Source organism: Candoia aspera, chromosome 6 (genome assembly GCF_035149785.1).
Source record: "Candoia aspera isolate rCanAsp1 chromosome 6, rCanAsp1.hap2, whole genome shotgun sequence".
Lineage (NCBI taxonomy): Eukaryota > Metazoa > Chordata > Lepidosauria > Squamata > Boidae > Candoia > Candoia aspera.
In genome coordinates, this window is record NC_086158.1 from 9,059,573 (window position 1) to 9,069,627 (window position 10,055).

A 10,055-nucleotide genomic window follows, 5' to 3' on the forward strand; every position below is an offset into this window, starting at 1 on the left:
TGAAATCATGCTTGAAATCATATCAGTTCTCTTCTCCAATTATCTTTCATGCTTGTTTTATGACTCCATTATGGTATTAGGTCATAAAATCCCTTCAGGCTGGTCTTATGCACTGCATTAAAAAGAATAACTGCTATAGGTTTAATTTCAATACAGGCATACATGTGTGTTCTGCTCTGGGGAATATTAGGATTATTTCAGGTAACAGTTGCTATTTCAAATTGAACAGAGAAGAGTAGATTGGGGGATTTATTTGCTTTCTGGTATTTTACCTCAAATTACTATAGAGATTGCAATTTTGGCCCGAGACAGATAGGAAAAATGATGTTTTAATCCAGATAGAAAGGGGTGTGTGTGGTTTCTGCCAGCCCTGGATGATTATGTGGCAGCAACAGTGCACTGTAATGGAGTACAGGCCTGCGCACATACACACTGGGATGTGATGGGTTGACTCTCTGGCATTCTCATGACGGGATCCTTAAACTCTCCCCCATAATCCTACTATTGCAACCTCCCACAATGGGGGGTATGTCGGTCAGTCTTGAAGGCTGTCACCACGCTTTTCATTCAGAAATAAATTCCATCCTCCCCTGCCCCCGGCCCAGCGCTTTACTCTAGAGGGAAAAATGGGAAGATTTACTCCACTTCTATAACATCGGAGCTGCAAGCCACGTTAGGCTACTTCTCTGTCAGAATCAATGTACCAGAACAACGATAAGGTAAGAGTTATTTATTGTACGTATTAACAATCAAAGGACCTGTTTAGCATTGAAAAAGCAATAAGGAAATAAGGAATTCTGCCAGCCCCAAGGATGTTATTCACACACCCATGCACACAAACATAAGCATATACAGTACACATAGGAGCAAGGAGAAACAGCAGCTCAGACAAATCCATAGTATACATCTATGAAAGAATCCTAACTGCATATAGCTCATTTCCTCTTGCTTACTACTCCTACTGAACAGAAAATCCTGTCTATAATGCAGGATTACAGCTGGAAGATCCTGCTGCATGCTAACTTCAACTCAGCGCGTCTTATTCTATATAGATATTATGACAGAACATTACTTGAAAAGAAACTGAGTCGCGTTGTTCTGTGAAAGATTAAATCAAGGGTTACCGTTGCTTCCATTGTACTGCAAAGGGTAATTTTTGATTTAATCTTTCAGAGAATAGTACAACTGTTTTTTTTCCAGGATAGTTTGTTATTTGTGTATGTATGCGTGTATCTGTGTATACACACACACCTTGGCAATTCTTTTCTGTATCCCAAGTATGTGCCTGTATATTGCATGTTCTTCCTGGTTGGTGGGACACAGGCAATGGTGTGCTGACTTGCAAGAGTAGTTTCTAGATTAGAGAGCCTAGCCCGCACAGAACAGAGTTAAGTGTGCTTGGGGCAAAGTTGGGCTTTAGTTGCTCTTGTGACATATTAGCCAAAATGTGCCCAAACTGACCACCACTGACCTTACTGTTAGCAAGGAATGCTGCATGTGGCATGACTGTGACCTACATCTTCTCAATTTTAATAAAGGGTATATGAAAAAAATATGTTGATCAAATTCATGATAGGCAGCAGAGATCAATAACTCTGGGCCTATCTGTGACAACCATGGAACGGAAGGAGTAAATAGCAAAGAACATACATTAACAAATGAAATGAAACACAGGCAGGTATGTTGTATGTCCATGAAAATAGGAAAAAGAATGCAATATATCTCTATGAAGGTGGGCTGATCATATGGAGTTGAACATACACCGGAAGTGTATGTTTAATATGAAATGATTAAAATTGTTATCACAAAAATATGATTTGGTATCATCTAGATTGTTGCAGTTGCATATGAAACTAGGCATTTGCAAGTGGTTGATACCTGCATGTTACACTCCAATGAATGGTGAAAATGGAAGAACTACAGATAAATCTGGGGAAAAATTATGCAACATTCTGAACAATTTAGGTGTCATGTATGGATTGGTGGGAACAAAACGAGAAAATACAGAGAGTTATTTGGCCATTTACAGGCACAAGCATGAATGAAAGTGGTAACTATCTGTTTAAAGAGAGGTCTGTTTCAAATATGCCTTATTCATATTTATACAATGAAAACATGAATTGTTTGTAAGGACAGAATGTTAGAATTAGTGAAGGATACAAGAGTGATGATAAGTTCTGATAGATCATTATTTGGTACTGTCAAGAGTGACTCTTGAGTAAATACAGACATGGGAGAAAAGAGATGTTTAAAAAAAATTAAGAGTGAAAGCAGAATGGCTGGAGGAAAAGTAAATTCCCATATGAGGAAGTATTAGTAGCTGAATCTGACAACAGCATGAATGTTAAGTGGACATATCGAAAGAGGAAATGGAAGCTGCTTAGAAGAATGAATGAATTATATTACCACAGAAGTGTTCACAGTTACACTAATGGGGAAGCATAAAAAAGGATGCTTAGTAGAACGATTAAGCGAATGAGGTAGAAAAAATGTATGTAAGAATGACTGCTGCAAAAATGAGGATGAAAGATGATTTGTATACAGAGAAAAGGACACTGGAATGAGGCTAAGGAACAATTTTAAAGGAATTAAAAATGGTTCTGGACTTGGCTGAAAAGGAATAAACAAGGGGTTTGTGTACTTCCGCTGATTTAGAAAAAGCATGTAACAATGTGGATAGCTTGAATTATGGAATGTTTTTTTGTGAATATGGAATTGAAGGCCAGTTGCTGAATGCAATAAAAGCTGGGTATGTTTGAAGAGCGTGTAATAATAATGAATTGGTTTATTACTGAGCAAGGAGCAAGACAAGGATATGTAATGCCCCTTGATTGTTTAATATATTGATGGAGGAACGTACAAGGAATGCTTGTGCTTATGCTAGATAAAATAATTTGGAAGTTTATTCTTTAAATTGGTTTAAAAAATAATTAGTTCCATCCTGATCATTTGCTATTCATTCAAATTTTCATCATTAAAAATTCATAACTTAACTTTCATACTCTCGGCAATTCTGTTATTAACCCACTGTGTGCATAATCCAGACAGAGTTGTACTGTGCTGACAAAAACTGTCAAAGGATTTATTATTAACAAGATTTATAAGGCCACCCAACTCTAGAGTTTACAGCATAAACAAATAACCTCCCCAACCATATAACATTAAAGATATACAATATTGAAATATAAAAAGGGATATGTTACGGGCTAGGGAGCTATATTTGGCGGGCCCTAGGTGGCGGGCCTTTTCTGCAGTGGCCCCTGTGTTGTGGAACCTTCTCCCCCGAGGTGAGGTTGTCCTTGGCACTGTTGAGCTTCCAGAGGTCCAGCAAACTTGGTTATGCCAGCAGGCCTGGGGATCCCAGGAGATGGGTGAACTAGTGAGGTGGCTCCCTTATTTTTAACATCCCTTCATCTTTTATTCTTTGTTTCAGTTGTGTTTTAATATTTTAATGTACAGGTAGTCCTCACTTAACAACCGTTCATTTAGTGAAGGTTAAGACTTACAACAGTGCTGAAAAACCAACTTACGACCAGTACTCACACTTATGACTGTCGCAGTGTCTCCACAGTCACATGATCATGATTTGGGCACTTGGCAACCCATTCGCATTTATGACTGCCACAACATCCTGTGGTCATGTGATCGCCATTTTCGATCTTCCTGGCTGGCTCCTGGCAAGCAAAATCAACGGGGAACCACATGATTTGCTTAACAACCACGTGGTTCGCTTAACGACTGCAGTGATTTGCTTTACAACCGCCTCAAAAGATTTCATAAAATCGGGTTGGATTTGTTTAATGACCACTTCGCTCAGCAATCGAAATTTGGGTCCCAACTGTGGTCGTTAAACGAAGACTACCTGTATTTATTGATTGTTTTCAGCTCTTTACACAGCCCAGAGTTGCTTGTTTGTGAGATGGGTGGCTATATAAATATGAAAAATGAAAAAAAGTGACCCAGCAACGTAACATAAAGGATGCAGAGATTGAGGATGTACAGTGCTGATACTTTTCTCTGACATTAGAGACAGCCACCCTCTGGCAGACTCACAGTGCCTGAAACAGTACTACTGCCAGGACTGTTGGCTGTCGTGGGAGGCAGTGGAACAGCCCTTGGCTGCAGTGGGTATCCTGTCCTGATATTTCTAGAATACATACTATCCTTCCAATCAGTTGTAACAGACTATTTGACATTTAGTGTTTGGTCTCCAAACATGTCTAGGATTGGCTAGAACTAAAAAGTTTACTTGCTTTAAGTATCAGCCAGCACCTAGCTGACCTTAGCTAATCTTGGGGGGAAACCCCCCCCCAAGCAGGATTGCTCTTGGTTAATACTTGGATGGGAAACAACCACCAGGAAGCCCCAAGGCTGTAGGCTAGACTGGGAATTTGACATCTGTTGTCCACTTGACCACATTACACTGACTTTTGTAAATTTAATCTCAGTTTGTTGTGATTTCACTAGAACTACAATATGGTAGCTTGTCTACTGTTACAAAACGAAGAGGTCACAGACGAAACAGCCCTTGAAAAAGTTCACAATACAATGGCGGCATTGTGATAAAGAACAGCCTTGATGGCCCTCACCATTCTAAAGACATCTACCTTAATGCCCTCCTACTTCCATGACACATTGAACATTCTGTATAGATGACTAAGAAATCGTTTTAAGCAGAATTCTTACATGAATTTACCATAGTTGTATTTGTTAGACTTCTAGAGGAACTGAAACATACGTGCAAACTGGAATCTGGCCCCTTCTGAATTCAGTGCAGTTCACAACTTGAACAATTGTTTGAAAAACTATGCACAAACTGAAAACTATATGCAATGTTTGTGCAAATGGCAAAAATGAAAAACTAAGTAAAATAAATCCTGACAGTAATCTGCAAAGAGGCATTTAAATATATTTATGATATTCACACCTTTACCACAGCACACAACCGTTTTTCACAGTAGATACAGGTGCAAGCATAATTTAAAATATTTATCTTTTAGAAAAGGTTCTCATTGCATGGAATATATCAATATTGTGATTTAAGTACTGAAAAATATAATATCCTGACAAATGAAATTCTCCCTTGGGGGAAAAAATCTGAGTATTCTAAAAAATGCACCAAATTTATAAAACCTATATTTACTGTATCCACAGGTAACTAAGAATGATATACTGAATAGTGCTTTTAAATCCATGTAGTTCAGTTTGCTAAAACACATCTCCAGCCTGCATAGCATGAGCAAAGCCTTATCTGTGCTCCACACAGAAATTCAGCGTTTTGGTTTTTAAACTATTAGCTTGTAGCACAGTTAACAGCTTTTGGAGGTTTTCTTCAAAAGGCTGTTATATGCAAACATGATGTGTAAAAGTTTTTTCTGTTGTAAAGAAAACATCATTTTAGGTCTATCTTACTAAAGTACTTGAAGCAGGCTGACAGGTATCTAGGAATTCCATAATTATACTAAAGCTGACCTTACCCCAAAGACAGAAAAATGCAAGTAAGATTTTAACTAATGTAACATGCTCACTTTAAATACAATATGTTTGGTATAACATATGCAGTGACCAAAAGACAAAGCTGTTAGTTTTCATTTAAAACAAACATCGCAATTTTTTGGTCATAATAAATGATCACATTCAGTTAATACCTAGGCTAATGTAATATAAGGGGAAAAAATTAATACAGTTAAATACCTAGGCTAATAGCCCCTGCTAGAGCAGGGTTTCTTATTAATGAGACATAAACAGTCTTTCTACAAAGAGTGCCCAACATATGTAACAGTATATAAATGCAAGAAGAATGCATATGCCAATTTTTTTTGTAATCAGAATAAGTTAATTTCTTTTCTAGAATACATTATAAAGAGTAAGAAATACACTTTACAAGAATTACCACTTATGTTTTTATGAATTACTGTTCTGAGCTCAACTAATGATGAGAAAAAAGCAAACAAAACTGAAGAATGCAGAGATACAGCAAACACCTAAGATTAGGCTAAGCAGCCTTCCTCAGATAGGTGCTCTTTAAAAAAGATGGGGCTACAAATGTTCAGACAACTCAGCTAACTGGAAATTTAGAATTTGTACCCCAACATATCTGGAGAGCATCAGATTGAGGAAACTATACACCCAGCATGTTTCATATTCTGTCATTTTTGTCTGACCCTTCTGGGAAACTTCCAAGATTATTGTATTAGGGAGCTATAAAGTGTTAAATCCTATCAGCAAGTGTAATTAACATATATGGAATGTGAAATACAAATAGACACATCCATTACTCAGCTCTAATCAAACATGGAAAACAAAATTTATTTATTTATTTAAATTTGTATCACCCCCTATCTCCCCCAACGGGGGACTCTGGGCGGTTTACAATAAAAGTAATAATAAAAATATAAAAACCTAAATTACAATCTAAAAGCATAAATAAGATAATAAATATAAATAAGACTATCTCTTACAATGTATCAAGTGGAATCTATCGCATGTGAATTAGCAAGCTGCATGGGGAAAGAAAGCCCTTACCCACAGATAAGATAAACCATATTATGCCAAAACTAGTTTGCTTCAATGCTACACAAAGCAATCTATCCTACAAGAAAAATGAATGCTAGCTGCATTTCAAACAAAATACTCTATAGCTAATTTGTGAAAAGGACTCCATGAAATTACTGCTAGTAGCATTCCAGGAGTAGCTGTTAAATCACCAAATGTCGTTTCCAAGTGTATAATGTTTTTCATTTATCTATAATGAACCTTCTCTGAGTAGGATATATAAGGTTTAACTCTGCTATGAAAGCTCAACAGCATACAACACTATTGTAAATGCAATCTGCTGAAATAAAAAAGCTAGTAAAACTGATTAGACTCATTTCTTGAGTTATTTGAAGCATTTTTCTTCATTCAGTTGTAGTAATTTATACCTTTCTGGTGCATTATTAAATTATATTGTTCATTTTATGGATGAACTAAAGCAGTGTTTCTTAAACTTTTTTCTCTCAGGACCCCTTCCCGCTTTTAAAAATTATGGAGGGCTCCAAAAGAGCCTTTGTTTGAATGGGTTATATTTATCGATATTTACTGTATTAAAAATTAAAATTGATGCATTCACTGTCACTACTACCTCTCATGATTGTTTGAGGGGATTTAAATATTGTATTATTTTTCAACATAGGCTGGCAAATTATTTTGATTTTGTGGACCCCTGAGATGGTCTTGGGGGACCACACTTTGAGAAATATTGATCTAAAGAGACAATTAATATCAATGGGTATTTACTTTTACTGTGAATGAGCTCCAAATTTACACTCATTTACTGAATTTTGTGTTACAACACTGTTAAATGGATCTGCAAATCTTCTTTAAAAAACTTGTCTCAAGTTGTTTTTTTAACATTTGTTCTAAAAGGCAGGAAGGATGTGGCTGAATTTTGAATTGCATATTATTTCTCTTATGTTATAAACGTTTTCTAGGCCTTAGGAAGTGAGATGGAGCTGGGAGTTAAAGCTAAAGATAAATCAAACAACATTTTGTCTCTTCAGAAAGAGACAGCCAAGAGGAAAAGATTACATTTTTTCCCTGCAGATCAGCCCACTTTTATTCCAAACCTGTATTTAAAATGTGTTGCTTCATGACAAACGGTAGCTGTTTCCAAGGGAAGCCTTGAAAAGAAGCCATTCAGGATTTTAAAGTCCGCTACGGTCATTAATTAGCACAGCACACACCTAGAACAAATCTTAATTTTAATTCTAATATCTTTGTGGGGGGGGGAACTGTAACAGAGCCTAGAAATCACAGATGTGGCGCCAACCCCCATTAAAGCAGCAGAAGGTTGAAGAGTGCTATTTTGACACTATGCTGTACTATGGCACTGTAAATCAACTGCACTTTGGGTAAACACCTTCAAGAGGAAAGGTCTCAGCTGGCCATTAGCTTGGCAACTTCCTTCTCCTCCCAGAAACCCAGCTGCTCCCAACTTAACTTTCTGCTAATTATGAGCACAACCTCTTTCACTCACCTGCCACCTCTAAACAGTACAAAAAAACAAAAAAGGCTTTGCGTGGAAGCCAAGGGATTACACCCGCGGGGAGACAACGAAAAACTTCAGAAAGAGCAGATGAAATTATCACGGTCGTCGAGACCCCTGAACCCAGAACCAACGCCGGTCACCCCGCAACCTCCTTGCCGGGCGCCCCCCGCGGCGAGGCACCCTTTTGAAGCGAGGGAGCCTCTTCTCGCGGCGCCGGGCCGTTCGTGTCGGAGCGACAGGGGGAAAAACGGAGGCGAAGTCTGCCGCGGACCCCTCCAGGCGCGGCGGGGGCACGTGCTCGGCGCCTGAGGGGCCAGGCAGGTGCTCCGCGGGAGGGCGCGCGACCCCAGGGCTGCCCCGCCGGAAACGCCCGAGGGGGCCCCTCCGAAGGCGGGGGAGAAAGTTGAGGGGAGGGGAGGGGAGGGGAGGGGAGGGCCCCCCCGCGGCCCCTCTCCCCACTGGAAGGTCGCCCCGATCCACCTACCAGCTGCTGCCGGATCCAGCGCAACATCCCCTCGTCCGGCGGGCGGGTCGGTGGCTCCCAGCCTCCTGCTGCGGCGGGCGAGGCTCCCTTTCCGTCCCGACCCGAGAAGAGAGGCGCCCCGTCAGAAACCCCGGCGCGGCGGCGGCTGCGGAGGAGGAGGCCGCCGCCCTCTTTCGCAACCGCCGCTCCCCATCCGCGCAGAGGCCGAGCGCTTCTTCCCCTTAGCGGCGACGCGGAAGTCCCGGCGCCTGCAGCGGCCGCCGCCGCCGCCACACGAAAGCTCGGAGCTGCCGCGGCTGCGAGCCGCCCGCCATCATGCAGCCCGCGCGCACCTTCCCCGCCCGCCTGCCTGTCACTAAGGGTCTGCCCCCCCCCGGCCCCAGAGCCCAGGAAGTGACGGAAGGGCGGGGAATAACAGAGCCGCCAATCGGCAGCGTCCAGGGTTGGCGGCGGGAGCCGGTGGGGCAAGATGTGGGAAAAGAAGGCGGGGAGGAGACGGAGGCCTCGCCCAGGCACGTGGCAGAGCAGGCTGGCTCTGGGGGTGGGGGAGTCGTTTGGGGAGCGGGGAACGCTGCCGCTGTGGGCTTTGCACTTCAGGAAGGGCTGCTTTGGTGGGGGGAATCTTTTGGGGAATGGCGGGACTGTGCCGCTTTAGGGTGCTCTTAAGGGAGAGCTGCTGGGTGGTGGGATAATCTTTTGGGGAGCACGGAGACTGTACCACTTCAGGCTGCCCTTAAGGGAGGGCTGCTTCCGGGGGGATGGAGTTTTGGGGAGCAGGGAGACTGTACCACTTTAGGCTTCCCTTCAGGAAGGGTTACTGGGGGGTAAGGGGGTCTTTTGGGGAGTGGGGAATCTGTACCACTTTAGGTTGCCCTTAAGGGAGGGTTGCTTCGTGGAGGTGGGAGAGCCTTTTGGGGTGCGGGTGGGGGCTGTACCACTTTAGGCCTTCAGTGCTTCTCTTTTCTGCCTGATGAAAGTAATTGAAGAACATGGTCTGCCAACGAAACGCTACCTGCTCCTTCCCCAACCTGGCACCCCCAGGAGCGCAGAGGTGCAGTGCTCACAATCTGTACTGTGGAGGTCAAGGGATCTGGGGAGTTGAAGCCCATTGGCTGCATTCGCACAGTGCGCTTAGTCTGATCGCCAAACTCAGTTTCCCACATTTGCCGAATGAATGCCCATGGTCGCATTCCATAGGGATCATTTTCTTTCTGGGGTCAGGAACTTCATATTCTGGATTATTGTGCTGGCTGTGGAATTCTGGGAGTTGAAGTGCCACACATCTTAAAATTGTCAAGTTTGAAAAACACTGTTACATCAAATGATTTCAGGAAAACAACTCCATTATGTTAATAATCTGGAATGTGATGTTCCTGACACCAGAGAGAGAGAGTACATGTATGTCTGCATATTCTAAGTAGTTAAATTACCTGCCTTCCAAAGAAATGCAAATATTTGTTAAATCAGGTATAGATTTACTTGCACAGCTTGCAGACTCGAGGTAGATAACATGGTTGAACAGACTGGCTGACCCAGCTTTCT

At 41.8% G+C, this 10,055-nt stretch overlaps 1 protein-coding gene across 3 annotated transcripts in view; it reads right to left on the minus strand.

Annotated features, from left to right (window-relative positions):
- The window catches only part of ATP11B (ATPase phospholipid transporting 11B (putative)), a 99,929-nt gene extending 91,085 nt beyond the window's left edge, over positions 1-8,844 (minus strand). For all 3 annotated transcript variants that reach the window (XM_063306399.1, XM_063306400.1, XM_063306398.1), the window contains exon 1: positions 8,514-8,844. In XM_063306399.1, coding sequence (XP_063162469.1) covers positions 8,514-8,540 — 27 coding nt within the window. In that variant the 5' untranslated portion in view covers positions 8,541-8,844. The remainder of the gene's footprint in view (positions 1-8,513) is intronic.
- Between the last annotated feature and the right edge of the window lie 1,211 nt (positions 8,845-10,055).